The sequence below is a fragment of the Wyeomyia smithii genome, chromosome 1 (genome assembly GCF_029784165.1).
Source record: "Wyeomyia smithii strain HCP4-BCI-WySm-NY-G18 chromosome 1, ASM2978416v1, whole genome shotgun sequence".
Lineage (NCBI taxonomy): Eukaryota > Metazoa > Arthropoda > Insecta > Diptera > Culicidae > Wyeomyia > Wyeomyia smithii.
The window spans coordinates 132,392,630-132,420,077 of record NC_073694.1 but is presented as its reverse complement, the minus strand read 5'-3'; the positions used below and the strand labels follow the sequence as shown (position 1 = coordinate 132,420,077).

Below are 27,448 nucleotides of genomic sequence, written 5' to 3'. Positions count from 1 at the left end.
CTAAGGTAATCTGAAACGATTTTTCGGATAAAGCACTCAAATGTTCCCGTATTTTCCCCAGGAAATACGGAGAGTGCTTAACATCTTTCATCGATCGGAGAGCCTCAATGGAACTGAGACTGTCCGTAAAGATGAAATAATGGTCCGTGGGCATTTTTTCGATAATCCCTAGGGTGTACTGAATTGCAGCTAATTCTGCGACATAAACAGAAGCAGGATTATCGAGCTTATGGGAGACGGTTAAATTGTTATTGAAGATACCGAAGCCAGTGGACCCATCAAGAAGTGATCCGTCAGTGTAGTACATATTGTCGCAGTTGATGTTTCGATATTTATTGGAAAAAATTTTAGGGATCTGCTGCACGCGTAAATAATCCGGGATTCCACGAGTTTCTTCTATCATGGATGTATCGAAAAACACAGTAGAATCAGAAGTATTTGATAAGTCGACACGATTTGGAATATTCGAGGAAGGGTTAATATTTTGGGACATGTGATTGAAATACAATGTCATAAAACGGGTTTGAGAATTAAGTTCGATTAACCTTTCAAAATTTTCAATCACGGGACGGTTCAAGACCTCACATTTGATTAGAATACGAGAAGACAGGCTCCAGAAGCGGTTTTCCAATGGTAGTACTCCAGCTAAGATCTCCAAACTCATCGTATGGGTCGATTGCATGCAACCCAAGGCGATACGCAAACAACGATACTGTATTCGCTCCAGTTTGATCAAATGTGTGTTTGCTGCGGAGCGGAAGCAGAAACACCCGTACTCAATAACAGACAGTATCGTTGTTTGGTAAAGCCTTATAAGGTCTCCTGGGTGGGCTCCCCACCATTGTCCGGTTATTGTACGAAGAAAATTCACTCTTTGTTGACATTTTTTCATCAGATACCTCACGTGATAACCCCAGGTGCCTTTAGAGTCGAACCAGACACCAAGATATTTGTGAACCAAAACCTGAGAAATCGTTTTACCCATTAATTGTGTTTGAAGCTGAGCAGGTTCATGCTTCCTAGAAAAAACTACTATCTCAGTCTTCTCCGGAGAGAATTCGATACCTAGCTGTAAAGCCCAAGCAGACCAATTGTCCAAGGTATCTTGCAATGGTCCTTGCAAATCGGCAGTTTTGGCTCCTGTAACAGAAACCACGCTGTCGTCTGCAAGTTGTCTTATCGTGCATGAATTTGCCAGACATTCGTCGATGTCATTTACATAAAAGTTGTAAAGAAGGGGGCTTAAACATGAGCCCTGGGGAAGACCCATGTAGCTAATGCGAAAAGTTGCCAAATCGCCGTGCGTAAAATGCATGTGCTTTTCGGACAGCAAATTGTGTAAAAAATTGTTCAAAATTGGAGAAAATCCTTGTCGGTGAAGTTTACCCGTAAGAATGTCAATAGAAACGGAATCAAAAGCCCCCTTAATGTCCAAGAACGCAGACGCCATTTGTTCTTTGCGAGCATACGCCAGCTGAATATCTGTTGAAAGCAACGCAAGACAATCATTCGTCCCTTTGGCGCGGCGGAAGCCAAATTGAGTATCTGATAGTAGACCATTTGATTCGACCCAATGGTCTAAACGACGGAGTATCATTTTTTCCATCAATTTCCGGATACAGGATAGCATTGCAATCGGCCTATAAGAGTTGTGATCAGAAGCTGGTTTCCCTGGTTTTTGGATGGCGACCACCTTCACTTGCCTCCAATCCTGCGGTACAATGTTTTGCTCCAGGAACTTATTGAACAAGTTCAACAAGCGCCTCTTGGCATTGCCGGGTAGATTCTTCAACAAGTTGAATTTGATTCTATCTAACCCAGGCGCGTTATTGTTACAGGACAGGAGGGCAACTGAAAATTCTGCCATCGTAAAAGGTGATTCTATCGCGTCGTGACCCGGAGACGTATCGCGAACAAAGTTTTGCGCAGGAACAGAGTCCGGACATACTTTCCTGGCAAAATCAAATATCCACCGACTTGAAGACTCCTCGCTTTCGTTGACCGTTACGCGATTCCGCATTCTTCGGGCTGTGTTCCAAAGAGTGCTCATCGATGTCTCCCTCGACGTCTCGTTCACGAACCGACGCCAATATCCGCGTTTCTTTGCTTTAGCCAGGCTTTTAAGCTTGGTATTAAGCTCCGAATACCGTATATAGTCGTCGGGTATACCTCCCTTCTGGAAGGCCAAAAACGCGTCGGATCTTTGCGTGTAGACATCGGAGCACTCTTGGTCCCACCACGGAGTGGGAGGCCGTTCTTTGATCGTTACGCCGGGATATTTCTTCGTTTGGGCTTGCAACGCGGCGTCGAGAATCAAGCCCGCGAGGAGGTTGTATTCTTCAAGTGGTGGATGATGTTGAATCGACTCGACCGCTTTTGAAATCATTTCCTCGTATAACTTCCAATCGACATTCCGTGTGAGGTCATACGGAATGTCAATTGGTCGCATGCGAGTTGACCCGTTTGTAATTGAAATAAGAATAGGCAGATGGTCGCTACCGTGAGGATCGAGGATTACCTTCCATGTGCCAACCGTAGCGACGTCGAACATAAGGATAGATCCAAAGCGCTTGGGCGCGCTGGAGGTTTCGGGATACGTGTCATTTCACCGTTGTTTAAAATAGTCATGTCGAAGTCATCGCAAAAGTTATAGATTAAAGAGGAGCGGTTATCATTGTAAGGGGAACCCCAAGCCACACCATGAGAGTTGAAGTCTCCGAAAATCAAACGTGGCGAGGGAAGAAGTTCTATTAAATCAAAGAGCAGCCGTTGCCCAACCTGTGCTCTGGGAGGAATATATATTGAGGCAATACAAAGCTCTTTACCTTGTATTGTCATTTGACATGCGACAACTTCGATGCCTGGAATCGAGGGGAGGTTAATACGATAGAAAGAATAGCACTTTTTAATCCCTAAAAGTACTCCTCCATATGGGGTGTCTCGATCAAGGCGAATAATATTAAAATCATGGAAGTTGAGATCAATCTTTGAAGTAAGCCAAGTTTCACAAAGGGAAAATGCATCGCATTTGTTTTTATTTATCAAAACTTTAAACGAATCAATTTTTGGTAAAATACTTCTACAATTCCACTGTAAGACAGAGATAGAATCCTTCATATACGCAGTTGAATTAGCCATCGAAGGATACAATCGCTGCAAGGAGGGGCCATTGGGCAGTCAACTGCTTCAAAAATGATCTAACTGTTGGGAGGAATGCTGTAAGAAACTTTTAATTGGATCGGGTACATTGAAATTTTCAAAAATCCAGTCCACAATGTCAGAAAATTTCACTAATCCAGAGTTTGTTTCATCAACTGGATGTGCAAAAGGAACAACAGGGGTTTGAGATGTTCCTGGCAGTGCTGGGAACTCCTTCTGGGACTTTAAATTTGCAAGCCCAGGAGGAGTTTGCTTCGGTTTTTCCGCAGCACTGTTTGGTTTGTTCGTACTTTTCATTACACTTTGGGAAATCTTAGGACCTTTACGGGGAAGTTTAGGAGAAGAAACATTTTTCCTCTTCCTAGACTCCCCAGGATTGGCATAAGATGTTCCCGCTGATGAATCGTCAGAATCGGTTTCATCAGAGGACAACAGATCAAAGGGGTTCGATGTTCTGGTAGAAGTGGTCACGGTCTTCTTCAGCATCTCAGCATAAGAACGCTTTGAACGCTCCTTAAGTGACCGCTTGATTTTATCTCTGCGCTGCATGTACACCGGGCATGTGGAGAGCTCATGCTGGTTTTCCCCACAGTGAATACATTTTTCATCATTAACACTGCAAGAATCTTCCGAATGAGTCTCCCCACACTTGCTACATCGTGCCTTATTGCAGCAGTAGGCGGCTGTGTGGCCTAACTGCTTGCAATTGGTGCAATTCATAACACGGGGTACATACAATCGCACAGGCAGACGAACCCGGTCGATCGAGACGTGGCTAGGGAGTGCAGATCCGGCAAACGTAACGCGAAACGAGTCTGACGGAGTGTAAACTTTTTTACCGCCGACGAGAGACATGGACCGCAATTGCTTACAATCCAAAATCTTCGCCTGTGTTTCGGTATTTTTGAAGCAACCGGTTGCGCTTTTTAGGATGCACTCGACAGACAGACTCGAATCGGTTATGACACCGTCGATCTCCACGTCTCGTGCGGGTATGTAAACGCGATACTCGCGTGTGAAGAGCTCAGAGCAAGCGATAGCATTGGCCTGTGTCAGATCACTGACCACGACACGGAGCTTGTTAGGTCGGACCTTGGAAATTTCGGTCACGGCCTTGTACCCCTTCGTCAGGTCTTTAGAAATTTGCAGTATGTTTAATCGCTTTGAATTCACTCCTGCCTTTGGACGAAAATAAACAGTATAGCTGCCCTGTTGAGATCCGTCCGGGTAAAGCCTGGGGCGAGGGGGGGACTGGAGAATGAACAGGGGAGGGGGTAACAGAAGGGTCCGGGTCAGGGGGGCTCGGGGATGGTGGCACGGGAGGCGAGGGATCTATTTCCATTGCGCTAAATGTAGTGCACTAGCGCACTAGCGCCGACAAGAACACGTACCTATTTACTTTTTCCTTCCAGCAGTGGTTGTCCGATCGTTCGAAGCTGCACCCAAAGCAGCCAGCAGCACCAGTACAGTAGCACCAATACAGCCAGCAGCAGTGAGCCGGGTGTGAGATCACTCAGCACAGCGACACGACTCGAAATCTAGTTGGCCTTTAGCGCGAATAATACACTCTTTTGTTTGGCTATTCGTACACACGGACCGGATTGTAATAGAACGACCACTTTGCACGTCCGTTTCTGTCGAGTGTTCGACGCGGAATGAAGCGTGCGATATTGTTGATATTGTTGGAAAAAAATTTCAAGATGGCGTCTGGAGTTTGAATATTTTCGGAACCGGGATGATGTCCATAGACATGAAAATGGCCCTAGCGGCTATTTTTAATATCAAAGTGGCGAATTCCGGTTTCTGAAAAAAAGATTAAAAAATGGCCGAACACCACTCAAGATAGGTATTTCCGGAATCGGGATGATTCCTAGTGCTCGGAAACCAATTTTATAAGCCATCTTGAAATTCAAGGTGGTAACTTCTGATTCGTCTGGTATGACACCAGTATGAGTAATGAGGTCTTTCGGAAATACCCATATTCGATAGTGCTCGGCTACTTTTGGTTCTTTTCCAGATACCGGAAGTCGCCGTTTTGGAATCCAAAATGGCGTCGGGACTCGTTTTTCGATCTCTAGACATCATCCCGATTCTGAAAATAGCTATATTGGATGGTATGGGACGTTGTATTATTTAATTATGGCCACTAGAAGCCTCGTTGGAATCTGTTCCGGAAGGACCATTTTAAGGGCATTTCACCATAGCACCAATCAAATGGCCTGTGGAAGTAATTTTATGAACGTTGAACTAATAATTGTAAGAGTTTGTTCAAATATTCATAAAATTCCTCAGTTTCGGAACATATCCCCACGTAAAAAGGTACCCGGGTACCCCGTCGAGCACATAACGGTTAATGACGTATTGTAGACAGTCTTTATCAATTTTCACACCCCTGTTGGTGAGTAGCAGTGACAACTTTCCTCTATTGGATATTGTTCCGAACATCGCAGTTGAAGCATTCGTTCCACTTGTTTTATATCGGCTGGAATATTACGAAGACATCCCAAGCAACAATTGAAACATAATAAAAAAATAAATTGTGATCATTTGTTGCACTAATGAAATTCCGAGGTTTTAAGAAACATTTTTTGTTACTACGATGAAATTGTAAAGAAACAAGCAACAACTAAAGTTGCTTCAAAAATCTTCACACCAACAACGTTATTCGCGAGGTTGGATTTGTTGTTGAAACGTGTAAACGGCATTTGAAAATCTAACCTTCACTGAATAGATCTAGTGGGTGGAGCATATAGGTTGCCAACGTGATGCTTGCGAGATACAAAAAACAAACACACAAAAATACTTCTAAAAGTTGCTGTCATGTTCTGAAGCCATGTAACAGCAACTTTTGCTCGATCGTTCGCCTTATATTTGTTTTTGAGATGAGGTTATTTACTGCGTTGTAACTTTTAGGTGGACTAGAAGTCGTCCAAAAAGTGTGTGTCTCTAAAACGAAATGTGATAAATTGCTTTGAATTTAAGGTCAAAATATTTGCATGCTAAAATAAATATTTAATCGCGTATGGATTCAGGAGACCTAACCGCAAAATGTAGAGCTTAAAATTTGAAGAACGGTTTTGTTGTTTGAATTTTTATAAAAATACGTAGTTTTGTGATTTAGTACTGAAATAATTTAGAAACACCAAAATTCACTCTTACATACCATATTTCATCCACCTGACATGATTTGATACATGGAGCAATTGATACGTATGAAAATTACCAGTGTTTGCTCAATCTGTTTGAAAAATTGGAAAAAACACAGACATATTTGCGTCTCACAAAAACGGGGAGGGGTCCAGAGGGGTGGCACCTTAACCAAAACTTAGAGCAACTATTCCCCTTGAATAAAAGTCCAAGTTTTCCCAAATCGGCCGTTCCAGTGCTGAGAACGAGCATTTTCAAAAAACAAGTTCTGTCCCGGGTCTTTACGGGTTAAGTGATCAAAAATAACAATTTTCAGCATAAAAATGTATTTTTAGATGGCTTAAAACTTAGTAGAAGGTTCAAAAATTCTAAAAAAAATTGGGAAAACCGTTTTTCCGTATTGGTTTTTTTCGTCACTGCGAATAAACCAGTACACTAGGGTCTTTTTTTACGCGGTTTATTTTTATGCGTTTTATTAAACACGATTTTTTTTACAATAACACGGATTATTTTTATGTGATTTGTAAGACTATTTGTACGCGGTATCAAATAAGTTCAGTATAAGTACATCTAATCTCACCCCTGAAAAGCGGCTCAATCAACCGCGTAAAAAAGACCCCAGTGTACAGTCATCTCGGAGAAAATAAGAGATTGAAGAGCGGTACAACATACACACATACACACACTTATATTTATACCTACAAAAAATGCGCACTTCGTCGAACTGAGTCGAGTAATATATGGTATTCGGCTCGTTAGATTGCTCTAGAACGGTTGTGACAGTGACAGTGACAGTTTACGAAAGAGGGGAACATGTCCATATGTTTTGGAAAAAGGTCTAGAAAAAGAAAAGCGAGAAAGCAAATTTTGTCTCTGCCAATTATTGTTATCGTTTTGATACAAAATCGCAAAAAGGCTACCGAAATTAATACAGAAGATATTATGACAAATGGTTATTGCGTTTTCTCCACTTTGTGCTGGTGCGACAGGGAACCTCTTTCATTGGGCCGGCAATCGCAATTTGATTTACATATGGAGTTTTTTGGCACCATAGAAGGCAAATAATAATTCATTTGAGCTCATTTTATCATGAAACATTATTCAGAACGCAGCTCGAAACAACTGTGAGGCAATTTGAGCTGGATAGTGTCATGTTTGGTTCGTTTGTGAATAACAAACAAAACACCGTGTTTAGATTGATGATAAGACAAGAATTGGTTTAGTTTTTGTATGAATAAAATGAGAATCGTTATACTATTTAATCTTGAGTTGTTTCATGGCAATATTAAAATGGATTGATTGTTTTAGCAAACTGGTGTACGTTGAGTATACAGTAAAGCGAAGCAAGTTGTGCCATTCATTGTAAATAGATCCTTCCTTGTAATAATGTGAAAATATGTGAGAAAATCTTATGTATATTATGGATTGAAATAGGTGGATAAGTATCTATTTTTTTATTCTGATGCAGCCGGAATTAGTGAAAAATTCGGAAGCGGAACCGGAAATGTAAAGTGTTGCAAACGTTACATAGTAGATACGGTGTGGGTGGGTGTAGAGCAGAAAATCCTCTACAGTCAATGCTTGCAGTTGATACCTACATTATAGTTTTTCACGGTTCATGATTTCCTGGCAATTGAATTTTAGCAATTTCAACAGCTTGTGCTGACTTAAAATGGAAGTCCAAAATTACCGTCGGAGTGAACTTGCCGGACGTAGTCTGAAAACATGAAAAAAGTAGTAGAGAATGAGATAAATTATTCACGGCTACCGTTGGAGCTAGGAAAGGCAAGGTTCATGCAGAATTAATAATGTCTGCTATTACTCTTGTTGTTGCTCGAATTGAGACTCGTTTTGCACATTTCCAATCAGTGAAGACGAAAGGCAAAGTACTGAAAATCGCTTTGGATCTAAAGCACCTGCTGATTGTATTTCACTTCCTTTACCTTTAGCTTCTATACCCATCACCTGCAGTTGACAGCATGAAAAAGGATGTTGATTACTGGAAATGTTTAATATATTATTAAGCAGACTCCCTTCATGGGTGGCAAACGACACACAACAGAGGGGTGCCTGAAAAGTTTGCGTTTTTCATTTTTTGGAATTTTGGAGCTACAATTGATTTACAATTACGTGTGTTTATATTCTGTAATATACGGGAAGTAATTTGATTGATTGGAAATCAATACACATTTACTAAAATATGTAGGTCCAAACTTACCGTTCGAGAAGTCTATTTAAACCATAAACAATTCAGCTTGATCGACCGTGTTACATAGTCTCGGCTCAATAAAACCTCTTAATTAATTGATTTTTCTTGCGTTCACTCTATGCCCGATGAATTAAGAACGATCGTGGAATTGGTGGAAAAGTTCATAAAGGATGCCATTTTTTTTCTACATAAGGATGCTCTTGTTGCCTTAGTTGAATTAATGCTTGGATGGACAATTTCATATTACCACACAAATGATTTTAATTTTTAGGTTCATACGCAGGTGGTAGCCAGGGGATCATAAATCGAATTCGGTTCCCGATCAGAAGAGCATAACTAAAAAATTACAAAATTCTATCAACGCGAGATACAAATAACATATTTAGATACAATTTTGTATTTTTCCATATAATTTTGATAACAAAATTGAATCTGAATTAGTTATACTAATAACAAAACCTGAAATATCATTCCGAGTCGAACAACCAAGCACATCGGTTGTGTTTATCGGTCGTCTCGATATATTCGCAAAAAGTAATCGAACAAAAGGCATCGCTTGCCCGGTCCCGGTCTAACGAGTGCTGTGCAGTGCAAAATAATTCCGCTTTGAAGGTCATCCGCTATTGTTTGCTTTGTTGCTGCGTAGCTGAACGGCCGCTGCTGAACCGATCGTTTCGGTGTTTAGCTGTGTTGAATACAACCAGAGCTACAAACAAAGAAGAAAGTGTAAATCCGCACAGCTGCCGGCTGCCGGCTGCTGCACCCAACGATTACGTGACCACATTGTCGAAGACAACTGGAGCATCGCTTGAAATCAAGAAAAGGTACGTGTTTCTTGTCGGTGTTAGGGCGCTAGCCTTAGCACAATGGAAGTGGATACCTCACTCCCCGATCCTCCGACACCGAACCCTCCTGACCCTGTCCCTCCTGCTCCTTCCCCCGCTGTTCACTCTTCAGTTCCCCCTCGTGCCAGGCTCTACCTTGACGAAACAGCAGGTTCACGTTTCGTTGTATATTTCCGGCCAAAAGCAGGACCTAAGTCGAAATCCCTGAACATATTACAAATTTCGAAAGACCTGACGTCACGCTTCAAGGCCGTGACTGAAATAATCAAGGTCAGACCAAACAAGCTCCGTGTTGTGGTCAATGACCTGAAACAGGCCAACGATATAGCTTGTTTCGAGCTCTTTACTCGGGAGTATCGCGTATACATACCGGCCCGAGACGTGGAGATCGACGGCGTCGTGACCGATCCGAGTTTGTCCGTCGAGTGCCTCTTGAAGGATGCTGTAGGCTTTTTTAAAAACAGCAGCCTTCCTGAGGTTAAGGTATTAGAGGTTAAACAACTGCGATCTGTGTCGCTCGTCGGCGACAAAAAAGTATACACTCCGTCAGACTCGTTTCGTGTCACGTTCGCCGGGTCTGCATTGCCGAGCCACGTCTTGATCCACCGGGTTCGTCTTCCTGTGCGCTTATTTGTACCCCGTTTAATGAACTGCACCAATTGCAAGCAGTTAGGTCACACAGCCGCCTACTGTTGCAATAAGGCACGGTGCGGTAAGTGTGGAGAGAACCATGCCGACGATTCCTGTAGTGCGAATGCTGAAAAATGTATCCACTGCGGGGAGAATCAGCATGAGCTCTCCACATGCGCGGTGTACATGCAGCGCAAGGATAAATTGAAACGGTCTCTCAAAGAGCGTTCAAAGCGTTCTTACGCTGACATGCTCAAGAAGACCACGACCACTTCTACCATAACAGCGAACCCCTTTGATCTGTTGTCTTCAGATGAAACCGACTCTGACGAACCACTAGAGGGAACTTCTTTTGCCAATCTTGGGGAGTCTAGAAAGAGGAAAAATCTTTCCTCCCCTAAGCTTCCCAGAAAAGGTCCTAAGATTTCCCAAAGTGAAAAGAACAGTACAACCAAAACTAAAGGTGCTACGGAAAAACCGAAGCAAACCCCTCCTGGGCTTGGCAATTTAAAGTCTCAGAAGGAGTTCCCAGCACTTCCAGGAACATCTAAAACCCCAGTTGCTCCTTTTGCACATCCAGTTGACAAAACAAATGCTGGATTGGTGAATTTTTCTAATATTGTGGACTGGATTTTCGAAAATTTCAATATACCTGATCCAATTAAAAACTTTCTTACAGCGCTCCTCCCAACAGTTAGATCATTTTTGAAGCAGTTGACTGCCCAATGGCCCCTCCTTGCAGCGATCGTATCCTTCGATGGCTAATTCAACTGCTTTTTTGAAGGATTCTATCTCTGTTTTACAGTGGATTTGCAGAAGTATTTTACCATCTTAACTTCCATGATTTGAGTATTATTCGCCTTGATCGAGACACCCCATATGGAGGAGCACTTTTAGGGATTAAAAAGTGCTATTCTTTCTATCGTATTAACCTCCCCTCGATTCCGGGCATCGAAGTTTTCGCATGTCAAATGACAATACAAGGTAAAGAGCTTTGTATTGCCTCAATATATATTCCTCCCAGAGCACAGGTTGGGCAACGGCTGCTCTTCGATTTAATAGAACTCCTCCCCTCGCCACGTTTGATTTTCGGAGACTTCAACTCTCATGGTGTGGCTTGGGTGCCCCTTACAATGATAACCGCTCCTCTTTAATCTATAACCTTTGCGATGACTTCGACATGACTATTTTAAACAACGGTGAAATGACACGTATCCCGAAACCTCCAGCGCGCCCAAGCGCTTTGGATCTATCCTTATGTTCGACGTCGCTACGGTTGGATTGCACATGGAAGGTAATCCTCGATCCTCACGGTAGCGACCATTTGCCTATTCTTATATCAATTACTAGCGGGTCAACTCGCATGCGACCAATTGACATTCCGTATGACCTCACACGGAATATCGATTGGAAGTTATACGAGGAAATGATTTCAAAAGCGGTCGAGTCGATTTAACATCATCCACCACTTGAAGAATACAACCTCCTCGCGGGCTTGATTCTCGACGCCGCGATGCAAGCCCAAACGAAGAAATATCCCGGCGTAACGATCAAAGAACGGCCTCCCACTCCGTGGTGGGACCAAGAGTGCTCCGATGTCTACACGCAAAGATCCGACGCGTTTTTGGCCTTCCAGAAGAGAGGTATACCTGGCGACTATTTACGGTACTCGGAGCTTGATACCAAGCTTAAAAGCTTGGCTAATGCAAAGAAAGGCGGATATTGGCGTCGGTTCGTGAACGAGACGTCGAGGGAGACATCGATGAGCACTCTTTGGAACACAGCCCGAAGAATGCGGAATCGCGTAACGGTCAACGAAAGCGAGGAGTCTTCAAGTCGGTGGATATTTGGTTTTGCCAGGAAAGTATGTCCGGACTCTGTTCCTGAGCAAAACATTGTTCGCGATGCGTCTCCGGGCCACGACGCGATAGAATCACCTTTTACGATGGCAGAATTTTCAGTTGCCCTCCTGTCCTGTAACAATAACGCGCCTGGGTTAGATAGAATCAAATTCAACTTGTTGAAGAATCTACCCGGCAATGCCAAGAGGCGCTTGTTGAACTTGTTCAATAAGTTCCTGGAGCAAAACATTGTACCGCAGGATTGGAGGCAAGTGAAGGTGATCGCCATCCAAAAACCAGGGAAACCAGCTTCTGATCACAACTCTTATAGGCCGATTGCAATGCTATCCTGTATCCGGAAATTGATGGAAAAAATGATACTCCGTCGTTTAGACCATTGGGTCGAATCAAATGGTCTACTATCAGATACTCAATTTGGCTTCCGCCGCGCCAAAGGGACGAATGATTGTCTTGCGTTGCTTTCAACAGATATTCAGCTGGCGTATGCTCGCAAAGAACAAATGGCGTCTGCGTTCTTGGAAATAAAGGGGGCTTTTGATTCCGTTTCTATTGACATTCTTTCGGGTAAACTTCACCGACAAGGATTTTCTCCAATTTTGAACAATTTTTTGCACAATTTGATGTCCGAAAAGCACATGCATTTTACGCATGGCGATTTGGCAACTTTTCGCATTAGCTACATGGGTCTTCCCCAGGGCTCATGTTTAAGCCCCCTTCTTTACAACTTTTATGTAAATGACATCGACGAATGTCTGGCAAATTCATGCACGATAAGACAACTTGCAGACGACAGTGTAATCTCTGTTACAGGATCCAAAGCTGCCGATTTGTAAGGACCATTGCAAGATACCTTGGACAATTTGTCTGCTTGGGCTTTACAGCTAGGTATCGAATTCTCTCCGATTTCTCAGGTTTTGGTACACAAATATCTTGGTGTCTGGTTCGACTCTAAAGGCAACTGGGGTTGTCACGTTAGGTATCTGATGAAAAAATGTCAACAAAGAGTGAATTTTCTTTGTACAATAACCGGACAATGGTGGGGAGCCCACCCAGGAGACCTTATAAGGCTTTACCAAACAACGATACTGTCTGTTATTGAGTACGGGTGTTTCTGCTTCCGCTCCGCAGCAAACACACATTTGATCAAACTGGAGCGAATACAGTATCGTTGTTTGCGTATCGCCTTGGGTTGCATGCAATCGACCCATACGATGAGTTTGGAGATCTTAGCTGGAGTACTACCATTGAAAAACCGCTTCTGGGGCCTGTCTTCTCGTATTCTAATCAAATGTGAGGTCTTGAACCGTCCCGTGATTGAAAATTTTGAAAGGTTAATCGAACTTAATTCTCAAACCCGTTGTATGACATTGTATTTCAATCAAATGTCTCAGAATATTAACCCTTCTCCGAATATTCCAAATCGTGTCAACTTATCAAATACTTCTGATTCTACTGTGTTCTTCGATACATCCATGATAGAAGAAATTCGTGGAATCCCGGATCATTTACGCGTGCAGCAGATCCCTAAATTTTTTTCCAATAAATATCGAAACATCAACTGCGACAATATGTTCTACACTGACGGATCACTCCTGGATGGGTCCACTGGCTTCGGTATCTTCAATAATCATTTAGCCGTCTCCTATAAGCTCGATAATCCTGCTTCTGTTTACGTCGCAGAAATAGCTGCAATTCAGTACACCCTAGGGATTATCGAAAAAATGCCCACGGACCATTATTTCATCTTTACGGACAGTCTCAGTTCTATTGAGGCTCTCCGATCGATGAAAGATGTTAAGCACTCTCCGTATTTCCTGGGGAAAATACGGGAACATTTGAGTGCTTTATCCGAGAAATCGTTTCAGATTACCTTAGCGTGGGTCCCTTCTCACTGCTCGATACCGGGCCATGAGAAAGCGGACTCTTTGGCTAAGGTGGGTGCAATAAACGGCGATATTTATGAAAGACCAATTGCTTACAATGAATTTTTCGCATTTGTACGTCAGAATACGATCATCCGTTGGCAAAATTCATGGACTAAAGGGGAACTGGGAAGGTGTTTACATTCCATAATTCCCAAGGTATCGACGAACCCGTGGTTCAAGGGGTTGGATGTAGGTCGAGATTTCATTTGCGTGATGTCTCGTCGTATTGGGCTCGAAGAAAGCGGTATCTGTGCCTGTGGTGAAGGTTATCACGACATAGAGCACGTTGTTTGGTCATGCCCTGTACACCGTGACGCCAGGTCTAAACTTGTAGCTTCCCTTCAGGCCGGAGGTAGACGGCAAGCTGTTCCTGTTCGTGATGTCTTGGCGAGCCGTGACCTACACTACATGACCCTTATATACGTTTTCCTTGAATCCATCCATGCCCCAGTCTAGTCCCGTTCCCCTCCGTCTACACCCAACAAAACGACAAGAACACGTTTGAACCTTAAGCACAAAACCAGCAACCAGACCCCGCACAATAGAACCAGGACCCAAGGACTACGAGCCTCTGTCCCAACTCACGACATCGTGGATCAGCAGAACGAATCCATACATGCCATTCGACGATTATCAGACGACCATTGAACAACAAAACACTGATTGGAAATTCCATGATAGTTTTAAGTTAGACTTAATTTCAGCTCGTAGTCGGCAGCGAGGATAAAAAATTTGCTTTAGTTTTTAAGTCATCAGATATAATTGGCGCCGTTAAACATTAAATTGTATTTGTGCCGTGTCAAATAAATGTTATGTGAAGAAAAAAAAAACCTGAAATAAAGTAGTTCTGAAACAAGTCTAACTAATTTTTGTTTTTATCAAAACCTGTTGTTTCTAACAATGTTTGTTATGATATTGTTCTATTTACTATCTAATTTTGTTAGAAAGCTGATACATTAGTAACAAATTTTGTTATGTGTTTGATACTAGTAGAATCATTTCAGTTATAATTTCTGTTATTTCAACACCTAACGGGATCAAATTGAAAACACAGCCTGTAGGGTTTTTCCCGTAACAAACTAACAGCTTCTGTTATATTTTTGTTTTTTCTTCCTGATCGGGTTGCTAAAACTATCGAATTTGTAGCTTACACCATAACGATCTAACCGAGTGTTAATTCAATTAAATCCGATTTATATTATATTGCCACTCTCAATGCTGCTCGTTGAATCTTAAAATTAATGCAATGCACGAGTATATCCATTCTTTGTCAGAATTGAACTCTCGACGATAAATTGGCATTATTTTTCTTCGAATATGCTGTTACGAATGCAGGATCGTATTTCTACATTATTCTCCGCTGCAGAAAAGATGCTTTATTCTCTATAGACATGGGTTCGTATTGAGAATGTCGGTTGCTCATGGTAAGCTAGATGAATGGCAGCCATATGTTGCAAATGAAATCGAATCCGTAATAAAACTAATACTGCTACTAGCGGTTCTCCGGATACGTGAGCATATGCGTGTATTTTTATGTAGAGTTAAACGGAAGAAAATGATGATAGATTTGTAGGAAACAGCTGGCCGTAACGTGTGAGCTTATGAATTTCTGTAATGGTTGGTGTTGATTTTAATATATACATTGATTTGATAATACTCTCAAGCATAATCTCAGATTCCCTGCTTTTACACAAATGGTCTCTGATCTTAATATAACAGTCCACCATACAAACTGATTATTATTTTTTGACATTACAGGTCACTGCAACTTACCGCCCATCTTTACGCAAGACATGAACAACTTGGCTTTGTCCGAATCTATCCCGGTCGGTAGTGTCGTCTATCGGCTGGAGGGTTACGACCCGGAAGGCGGAAACGTTTCGTTCGGTTTGCTTGGTTCGGATAATTTCATGGTGGACCCAATCAGTGGCGACGTAAAGGTGATAAAACCGTTGGACCGTGAGGTAAGAACACCGTAAATACATTGGATACTATTGTTGTTCTCAGCACATAATTGTATGTACTTCGGGGATGAGTATGAGCGCGTGTATATGAGCGAATTAACTGCAAGCAGCACGCTTCATTGGAATGGCGACGATAAATATGCAACACGGATTTATAGCCGATCGTTGTGAAATGGATTAGACAGCTATTTGTTAAGCAATAGCTATAGAGCTCTGGTGAAATGCTGCATTTGGTGCGATAAGAAAATTTTCATAGTGTCTATCTACTGCACGTATCTGGTCCATATGAATGTTTCTATGTACAAGACAGTTGAATCATTGCGATAGTCTTGGAAAATGGAGTCCAGACTACAAGCAACGCTAGCTTTATTTATGTGAGAGGGTTGAACATAACACTTAATGTTTTTTCCTCTTTCTTATTTTTTGGCCAGAATCCAGAAGATTAGAGGTGATTAAATCTCCAGAGGTGAATCTAGCGCCGAAAACTTTCCATGCTCACAAATGCGTTTGACCAATTGCATCAGTTTATATCACATTTACAAGATAAGCTTCTACGCTACGCTTCTACGATTTTTTTGTCGTTTTGCGTCGTTTTTGATTACGAATTATTTTTTAACCCTGAAAAATCAGGTTTTACTGTGATAATTATTTTCAAACTCTTGTACTCATTTGACACTATTATTGAACCGTATTGAACCTTTTCAAAAGAGAGCCAGTGATGAAGTATTAATGGATGGTACCTCAGGACATTCTCTACAAGGTATGCGAAATGTGGCGTACAGATTGAGAAGTCGGAGTTCCAGACGTTGGTCTAGGCTCAACGATATTTTTCACAGATGCTTCTAAGATAGGTACAAAAACTGGTGCAATAAGCTTCGCCCCTGGAATTATATTTCAGTGGCTATGGGACATTGGCCAACAGTGTTTCAAGCAGAGATTTTTGCCATCTTGTACGAATGTACGAAAGTTTGTCTGACTAGAAAATACAAACATGTTAATGTTTGTATTTTTTCTGCCAGTCAAGCAGCGTTGAAAGCACTTGGTGCTTACAAATGTTCATCCAAGATTGTACGGAAATGTATTCTCACATTGCGATACTTATGTCAAACGAACATAGTTAATTTATATGGGTTTAAGGACATTATGGCATTGGTGGGAATTAAAAGGCAGACGAACTTGTAAAAGAAGGATCTACCTCACAGTTTATTGGCCCAGCACTTTTCAGTGCAATATCAAACTGTGCAGTAAAAATGGAACTTGAACGTTGGGAAGATCAAAAAGTGTTGATCAATTGGTTGGTTGTCAATAGGAGTGCCCTACCTAAAAGGTAAGTCATTCCAAAAAGCCCCTCATCACCAGCCGAAGCGCCCTTTGCTGTTCGAAGAAGCCGTCTCCATTTAATTCCGTTCATGCCTGTAGCTCGCCAGCCATATCGTTTGCAGAGGCCCTGCATGTCGTCTTCCAGTTGATCGAGCCACTTTGTTCGTTGCGCACCTCGTCACCTCGTTCTAGCCGGGTCGTTTTCGAGAATCATTTTCACCGGAATGTTGTCCGACATCCTTGGCCAGTTAACCGTAGCCTCCGATTATCGCCTTTTAGTGGTTCTCCGAGCAGCTGATGCAATTCGGATTTTATCCGTCTCCACCGACCCATCTTTTATCTGCACTCCACCGTAGATGGTACGCAGCATCGAAGTCCCCAAGGCGTGCAGGTTCTCCACGAGAATGATCCATGTTACGTGGTCGTAGAGGCCCACCGGTCTGATCAGTGTTTTGGAGATGGTTAACTTGGTGCGGCGGCTAATTATATTCCGGACTCCTCTGGAGTCCATGATTCCTGACAAAAGGCTTCGGTGAATTTCTGTACTGGTGTCGTTGTCAGCAGGCAACAGTAAGTTCATATCCGGCCATTGTTATCGGCGAAGCAGCTTAACAGACCTCCAGGATATCATGCCACTCGTGTCGATATCCGCCCTACGTATCACACCTTAGTGATAGCAAGCCAAAAGTCTATCACCTTGCCGTAACCGTGATTCAAACTGAAACTCGAACTCGCATATCACCCGATCCATCGTCGATTCTACCGACCGTGTCAGATTATTTGGGAAACCGTTACCGTGCATAATCTGCCATGGCTGATCTCAATCGATTGTGTCGTACGCCGCTTTGAAGCTGGTTAACAGATAATGTATAAACCCTTTGTATTCATGGCACTTTTGCAGGACTTGCCGTCGCGTGAATTTTTTGTACGAGGTGGTACTAACACTCATGAAAACCGCCTGGTATCGCCCCACGAACTCCTTCGTAAACGGTGGTAGTCGACATAATTAAATTTTGAAGAGTACTTTATGGGCGGGGCTTAGCAGCATGATTGCACGATAGCTGCCCTTTCTGAAGATGGGGCATACGGTACCCTTCATCATACTCGCTCCTCCAAAATCTTGGCAGTAACTCAGTGTAGCAAAGCTGCCAGGATCATTCGCACGTACATCATGATCTACTGTTGCAGCATTCTTCTCTTTCACTAACTGTGTACACTCGTCGTTAAATCGGTCCTTTCTCCTGTTCGGAGCCATTGTATCTAGTGCCGCTACAGCAGTACTACCTATGGCTGATCGAAGTCCCTCTAGCCGCCTTCAAGAGTAGCTACGCTAAGGTGCTCTTTAGTTGGTAGTGCTACTTCCAGTTGCTGCGCATACTTATGTGCAACTTTGGCGTCCCGTAGTTGCTGAAAGTTTGGTCACAGTGGCAACTTCGACGCGTGTTGCTCACCGTAGTTAGTTTCCTGCGCATGCATACTGCAATGATGTAATAGTCCGAATCTATATTCGCACTGCGCTAGGTGCGAACGTTGATAACGTCAGAGAAAAAAACACTGTCGATTAGGACGGTGTGGATTTGTTTTTTCATTTGTATACATCGTTGACGATCTCCCAGATAGTCTCGTGGTACGATGCTGGCCTAACGAGCCAGTCGTCGTAGGTTCGAGTCTCTCGGGAGAGACTGTTAGTGTTGGGATCGTAGCGCTAGCTCCGCAATTGTCCTGTACACTAGGGGCCATCCACATACCACGTGGACAGCTTGGGGGGGGGGGGAGTGTAATGTCTACGGTCCCTACAAAAAAAATTATATCCACGTGGTATGTGGATGGCCCCCTAAACAGTCGGCTGCGAAGTCTGTGTATAAATAAACAGAAGGTCAAGTTCCGAATCGGAATGTAGCACCAAGGTTTTGCTTTGCTTTATACATCGTTGACATGCAGCGTACAGGCTGTTTGAGTCGATCATCGGCCTGTACATTGCCTCCCCTTCTACCTAAGCGTTCAAGAACCGGCTCTTAATTCTCAGCTTACGCATCCTCGCACTAATCGACTGTCAACCTGTCACGCGTTGGCCAATCTTACCCAGCGCTATGAAGCAGGTCTCCAGCTCGCTGGTGGTGCCATATCTCTGGTAAATGGTAGTCTCTCGAAGTCTGCTTCTCAATACCTTCTGTTCCGACAAAACTCTTGCAACCCCCTGTTTCGTCGCGAAACCATTGTGTCAGCTTTGTGATAGTTCCACGCTGACACCAGAACGCTGATCAGCTGCTGTCAACATAGAAATCAGGCGCAGTTTTTAGCCGCCTCATCTTGGTGAACCTTCTTTACCTTCTCACTAAGTTATTGTCGGATAACAACATTGCCCAGAAAAAAATATACCGCAAAAAAAATTAAGAAAAGGAAATCCAAGATAAATAAAAAAAATATCTTTAAAAACTTCATTATTCAAAATCTTCAATTTTTTTTCGAAAACTTCGGAAGATTACCTGAAAAAACTAATACTATAAAATCATCTTCAGTCCATACGAACATTTGTGTAACGTTTCAATCAGATATCAGAGCTCTATTTCTTTTGTTAGAAAACGTGCTGCCTATAACTTTAATGAATGCGATTGACCTTGAATACACAACAGCAGCATGATAGGCGGGAGAACTTAATCAACGAAACATCAAAAGTTTTTGGCGGTTTTGGCGGAAACGTTTTTAAACTGTCATCGCAAGGCAGACCGAAATGCGCCCCTGCTGAGTCTCAGTCCTCCTGTTTGTTTTTTATGTAACCCTGCAATCACTCTTGCACCAATAAGTTCTGCTGAGCCTGCCGGTAGTAAACACTCAAATGGCAACCATACCCAAACACAACACAGTTTAGGGAAACAAAAACTACACTGTTTCAAAAATAATTTACCGTTTATGAATAAACGATACAGAAAAAGGGAGAGGCCCTTATATCATTTGATAGAAACATCTAAAATCTACAAGCTCGAATTAATTGATTTTTCAATGTAATAATTAAAAAGTGTAATTAAGAAAGACAGCGAAATTTTCTCTCGCAGAATGGGTTCTTATTTTGTTTGCGATTTAGAACTGATGTAATCTACCATAGGTTGTAGCTTGTAAGTCATGTTCGCTCATACTAGAAATTTTCCAAACACCCCTAAAATTTGAAGTTATGGTCAAAATACAGTTTTCTAGATTTTGAATGTTTATAAAAAGCGGGTAAAATTTGGCTGAAAAATGTTTTGAGGAATTTTCTTTTCGAAAATTCTGTTTTTTTCAAAAAAAAAAAACTCAGCCAAATATCAGCCGAATAATTTAAATTTTGTTAGCAATTGAGTACAGTTTGAAAGTGGTAGTATATTTGTAGTACTTTTCGAATGAAAATGCAGGACAAATTTCAAGTTAAGCTGAAAAACTGCGTTAAAAACAATGAAAATTAAGGATCAAATAACTCAAAATTCTCCGGTAAAGTTAGTACAAACGGCTACGTATTTTGAAACTTCTATTTTCCCCCTCTCCGAAATGGGCTGGAATACTCAAAATTGACTGACAAAAACTGAATATGCGCTGAGGATTAAAAACGGTGCTTTAACCATAACTTCAAATTTTAGGGGTGCTTGGAAAATGTGAGTAAGAGCGAAAGTTACGGTCCACCTGTAAGTATTGTATAGGCAGGGTCACTTCAAAAGTTCTTGCATTTTTTTTTCATTTGTAGCATCGTATTATTTGCTACCACATCCAACATTAGTTCTTCACTTATCTTAACGATTGGTAATATTTTGTGAGGAAAGACACCAAATCTAGATAAACATTTCAAAAGGTCCTATCTGCTTTTATCGTTTTTCTGGAGCGTCTTTTTATTTCGGTAATGGTTCAGCTTTAATAACTTTCCTAAGCGGGGTGAGTGATCCCTCCACTATCAACTCGTGCAAATAACGTGGCATAAAAGGTGTTCAATAAGTTTTGTCGATTGAATGAAAGTGATCGATCAAAAAATCGATCAAAGCAGATAGGACCTTTTGAAATGTTTCTCTAGAAATATCAAAAAGCTGGGAATAAAAAAGTAGGTAATAAATAATTGAGAGATAGCCTCGATAGAAAAGAGAATGTATCTGTGCGTAAGTGCGCAGTCGAAGATTTGACACAGCCCCACGAATGGTATGACGAATTGTTTTGTCCATGAGAATGATATAAAATTCATGTCTTTAACTCATTCCAACAGTCGCACTGCTTAGGTGCTTTTATACTTTTCACCGTTCGTAACTGTGCAAAACCAACTGCCAACGTTTGCATTATAAAGGTGCTCTAACCCTCTAGTGCCCAGTGCCGCGGTCTTCAGTGAAACTTCTAAAAAACTTCAGTCAATAGTTAAAAAATGTTTATAAAGTTTCATAGTGATTTTATGAAGTCCGTCGTCCACGGAGTTAGAAAAGAATAGTGATAACTATCATATCGGATTCATATTTTTTATGTGAAATAATACCTGAAACATGTGGTCCCCGTGGTTCTGTGGTTAGCGATGTCGGTCGGCTAGCTCTCCCACACGGTTGTGATATCGGGTTCGTTTCCCGATCGAGTCGAGGATCTTTTCGAGCTTGGAATTTTCTCGACTCAGCACTGGGGCACGGTGTATCGCTGCAAAATGTGCCAAAAACAATATCGATAACGAATTCTCTCAACTAATCTAGTTGATCGAGACCGCTATTAGCCCCAAGGCTAAGCGTGCGATATTATTTTACATGTTTTGTACATTCTCTGCCTGAACTTACAAATTAAGATTAAAAACGTACAAAAAAACCGGATTCACTCCGTCTGATGCAAACTCCATAAATGTTACCTGCAAAAAACTGTTCCTTCGTCAAGCGAAATATGAAATCAACTTCCTCAGTTACCATCAGAACCTTATCTAGCAGACAACCAAGCGAATAACCAAAGACTTGACATGAATTGACAGACACATCTATAATCCGAATGAAACGGATCAAGATTCCAGTTCTACCAGCACAAAGTGTTATTGGACGTCGGCGCCGTATCTGGACGAAGTACAAGTCGGTAGAAGTGCTCGACCCAATTCTGAATACTTTTGTTCCTAACTCTAGGATATATCCATACATTAGGATTACACTCATGAATACACTGTATGTTACCGAGCATTTTCGTTATATAAATACTTTTCAACGTTTTTTTGCATCTCTTATCAATAAAGATGATGCAATTGCTCTTTTTTCTCTAAAATGAATTTTCAACCTTTCATCAGAAGAAGCAAAAGGCAGTCAGTTGATGAGTGTTTCTAATCGCTTCATTGCGGGGCGAATAAAACGTTCAACATTTTTTTCAATGAAAGACTGAATTATTCATTTATCAAAATGGTATTTACATCCTTGATAGAGGAAGGCTGGACCCATGTTTTGAAAATTTTATATTCGTTCTAGACATTACAGTATTTTTTGTACACTGCAAAATATAATGGAGACTTTTTCTTTTCGCTCCGTTTTACGGTATTTTTGTTATATTTTTTCCATTAATTCAATAATAACGGAACGATGCAGGTGTTTCAACTGCGTTCTACTCATCTGTATGTTTTTGGCAGTGTGACTCTTATGCGTTAATGGGCAGTTTTGCAGATGTATGTGCAGACTTTGCTTGCTCTGTTAAAGTTACTCCATTCGTTATTTTTTCAGTATCGCTTTCATTTTCAAATCATGGTAGTTTATTTGTATTTATGTACTTATCTTGCTTAGTTGGTCTTCCAGTCTGCAGTTAATTTTTACTGCTTGTATTTCGTAATTAGGAATTAAGGGGATATAGCTAGTACGTAGTGATAACGATTGCGCAAGGGAGATCATGTCATGTGTCAAACCATAGTTTGTACAATACTTTTTTGTAATTTATATTTATTTAACTACAAGCTAAAATTAAATCTAATTAAAACTGTTAAAACTAGTGTTTGAAATATTTTAAATATATATCATTATAATTTGTGTTTACTCTGCATCATTAAAGTATGTTCTTTAATTACCTTTCCAGGCCCAGGATACACTCTCGTTTTCGGTGTCCATCAAGGATCGCGTCAGTGCCGCTGGGATCGATTCAGAAAACGATAACATCGTTAATGTGCCAATCACTATAATCGTATTGGATGAAAATGATAATCCTCCGGAATTTCAAAATGTAAGCCATGGGAACGGCACGTTCTCGAATTGATTTATTTTTCACTAAGTGTATAACAATATTGTCGAAATCAATTATGTCATCCGTTCATTTCCCAACCTATTCATCCACAAATAACAATTAAATTCAACTGCTCTTCCGTCGTTTGACACAAATTGCAGCCGGTTTGAGAATTTCCAAATTGACACACCCGTTGTGGCATTTCCGGAATAAGCTTTTGATTTCCGGTTCGACCTTCCGCGTAGTAGCGTTTATCAATTATCGTAGTTTGATATCAAACCTTCTGGAGCCATTTGCTAGTCGTCAAACTCGTCGCTGGCATGAAGCTATTTTTCATTTTGCACTTTCCGTGATATTATTCAAATCATGTAATCTATGGGAAGGAGAGCTGCTACGTTTCAGTGAATTAAATGATAATGAAATCGGATTGCTGCATAACTAATTCTAAGAGATGGGAAACGACAGTATTACCATTAAAATTAGAACGAACAATTTCTATAGGATAGTGACATCGTTGCTTTAGGTAAAATTTTACTCGCGTGGTTCAAGCAAAATTGTTGTGCGAGCTCTTCACGTTACATTATAATTTTTAAACTCAAAAACGAATCGGGGAAAAAATACTTCTCTTGAATATCTTTCATCGTACTTGCGTAATTCAAGGGTTATTTATCATGCTGTTAATTAACCCGTAAAGACCCGGGACGAACCTTGTTTTTGTCTTTCTCCTAGAAAGGTATAGCAATCACTTGCAAAACCGAAAGCATAAAAGTGCCCCAAAGGGCTGAATGGCATATATCACACGACTCAGCTCGACGATCTGAGCATTTTCTGTATGTATGTGTGTGTGTGTGTGTGTATGTGTGTGTGTATGTGTGTGTATGTGCAGATTTTTATTCTCACTCACTTTTCTCAGAGATGGCTAGACTGATTTTCATGAAATTAATCGCAAATGAAAGGTCTCGTTGTCCCATAAGACCCTATTAAATTTCATTGTAATCGGATTTTTAGTTTAGAGGTTATGTATCAAAATGTAAAAATCACGAAACATCATTATCTCGAAAACTACTCAACCGATTTGAACAAAATTAGTTTCAAATGAACGGGCTACCAAAAATACTAATACTAAATACTAATAAATTTTGAATTTCATAAAGATTGAACACGTGGTTCAAAAGTTATGACAAAAAACGTGTTTCGAAGACTACTTAATCTCACTCATGTTTCTCAGAGATGGCTGGACCGATTTTCATAAAATCAGTGTCGAATGGAAGGTCTAGTTGCCCCATAAAACCCTATTGATTTGTTTTGCAATCAGACTATTGCTTTGCCTGTTATGTTTAAAAATGTGAAATCCAGCTATGAAAAGGAACATATTCCGAAGACTACTTGAACTCACTCACTTTTCTAAGAGATGGCTGACCCGATTTCCACAAAATTAGTGTCAACTAATAAGTCTAGCTGCCTCGTAACACCCTATTGAATTTTACTGTAATCGGACTGTAACTTCGTCTGTAATATACCAAGATGTGAAAATCACGAAAGTTCTTTATCTCAGAAACTACACAACCGATTTGATCAATGTTATCATCAGATGAGCGGGCTAGTTAGGGGTAACTGATGAATTATGATTGAACACGTGGTTTCAAATTTTGGCTGCCCTATACGTTCCCATTTCAATCGATTATAATTGAACTTAAGCCACCGTTATGTATTAAATTGTTAATAAAACAACGAAAGTCTATTATTTCAAAGATTACATGACTTATTTGAACATAACTAGTGTCATACGAACGAGTCATCTCTCAAACTTACAAATAACAAACTTCATAACAATTTGATATGTGGCTCAAAAGATATGGAAAGAAAAGAAATTAAAAGGCTATTCAAAACTATACCTGCTTTGATTGATATATGTGGTCTCCACATAATTTAAATGTGGTATCGTACTATTTGAACGTTCCAAATTCATTGATTCCTTGCGATGTGTTTAAAGTCTGCAAATGCACGACGAATTGGCCATAGGATATGATCAAAGTCAAAAGACAAATCGTTTGAAATGATTGGTTTTATCGAAATGACAACATCCTCGGCTTTTGGCTTCTGTACATCGCCCTAATTCTGAATATATTCATGTTGGGTGGTATTCGGTCATTTTCAGCAAATTTTCTGGCATCAATCTGACACCGGAAATACTCATATTGGGAGGTTTTTAGTTATTTTGGTTGTTTTCCAGAAACTAACAGCGGTCGTCTTTGAATTCAAAATGGTGTCAAGGGTCAATGTTGGGTTTCTATGTATCATCTCAATTACGGAAATATCCATATTGAGAATTATTCGGTCATTTTCGACTGTTGCCTAGAAGTTGCCATTTAGCAATTCAAAATGGTGCCCGACGTCAATTGTTAGCTCATTGCATCATTCTGGTTCCAGAGACACTCATATTGGATGGTATTTGGTTATTTTAGGCTGTTTTTCACAAACCGGAAGTCGCCGTCTTGGATTTCAAAATGGTATTTAAGATAATTTCTGGCCTCTGAGCGTCATTCTGGTTGAAGAAACACCCATATTGGGTGTTATTCGATCATTCACGACTGTTTCCCAGGAACCGGAAGTCGCCAATCTAGAATCCAAAATGGGGTCTGTGGTCGATTTCAGCTGCTGTGTATCATTATAGATCCGGAGATACTCATGTTAGACGGAAATCGGCCATTTTTGGCTGTTTTCCAGAAACCAGAAGTTTCTATTACACAATTCATAATGGTGTCTGAGGTAAGCTTCTTGCATTATTGTCGCCGTCTTAGAATTCAAAATGGTATCTGTGGTCGATTTGAACTACTGTGTATCATTTTAGATCCGGATATTATTATATTGGGTGGAAATCGGCCATTTTTGGCTGTTTTCCAGAAACCGGATGCTGCCATCTTACAATCCAAAATGCTGCCTGAGGTCGATTATGGAACATATTTCTTACCTCTAAAAGCATTCTCATACCAAATTTGGTTTCATTTTCTTGATTGGTTCATGAGCTGTGCGAAATTTGTGTTTCATTTGTATGGGACCCCTCCATTATAGAAACGGGAGGGGTATCAAACCATTATGCACATATTTGTTACCTCTAAAAATATTCACCTGCCAAATTTGGTTCCTTTTAGTTGATTAGTTCTCGAGATGTGCAGAAATTTGTGTTGAATTTGTATGGCACCCCTCCCTTCCAAAAAAAAAGAGGGGTATCAAAGCATTATGAACATATTATTTACCACTAAAACCATGTACCTGCCAAATTTGGTTCCATTTAGTTGATTAGTTCTCGAGATGTGCAGAAATTTGTGTTTCATTTGTATGGAACCCCTCCCTTTCAGAATAGGGAGGGGTGTCCAACTATTATAGACATATTTGTTACTCCTTAAAACATTCACATGCCAAATTCGGTTTTACCTGCTTGGTTTGTTCTTGAGTTGTGCAGCAATTTATGTTTCATTTGTATGAGACCCCTCCCTTCCAGAAGAGGGAGGGGTCTCAAACTATCATAGGATCCTTTACTGGCACCAAAAACCCCTACACACAAATTTTCACGTCGATCGGTTCGGTAGTTTTTGAGCCAATATGGATCAGACAGACAGACAGACAGACCGGACTGCATTTTTATTATATGTATAGATAACAACATTAATTTTTTTAGAACCTGAAGAGTGAATATACATGTATTGGATCGAAGCGTTCATGTAAATCTATTTTTACAAATAATAAGTTTGCATGAGAAAGGCTGGGTCTGACCGCTAGGTGGATTAAATTAGGTTTTTGAAAATGCTCGTGCTCAGCACTAGAACGGCCGATTTGGGAAAACTTAGAATTTTATTCAAGGGGAATAGTTGCTCTAAGTTTTGGTAAAGGTGCCACCCCTCTGGACCCCTCCCCGTTTTTGTGAGACGCAAATATGTCTGTGTTTTTTTTTTCAATTTTTTCAAATAGATTGAGCAAACACTGGAAATTTTCATACGTATCAATTGCTCCATGTATCAAATCATGTCAGGTGGCTGGAATATGTTATGTAAGATTGAATTTTGGAGTTTAAAAATTATTTCAGTACAAATTCACAAAACTACGTATTTTTATAAAATATCGAACAACAAAACCGTTTTTCAAATTTTAAGCTCTACATTTTTGCGGTAAGGTCTCCTGGATCCATACGCGATGAAACTTTTATATTAGCATGCAAAAA

At 40.9% G+C, this 27,448-nt stretch overlaps 1 protein-coding gene across 8 annotated transcripts in view; it reads left to right on the top strand.

Annotated features, from left to right (window-relative positions):
* The window catches only part of LOC129717991 (cadherin-87A), a 434,657-nt gene that overhangs the window by 304,068 nt on the left and 103,141 nt on the right, over nucleotides 1-27,448 (top strand). For all 8 annotated transcript variants that reach the window (XM_055668357.1, XM_055668359.1, XM_055668354.1 and 5 more), the window contains 2 exons: nucleotides 15,536-15,741; nucleotides 23,086-23,229. In XM_055668357.1, the coding sequence (XP_055524332.1) occupies nucleotides 15,536-15,741; nucleotides 23,086-23,229 (350 nt within the window). The remainder of the gene's footprint in view (nucleotides 1-15,535; nucleotides 15,742-23,085; nucleotides 23,230-27,448) is intronic.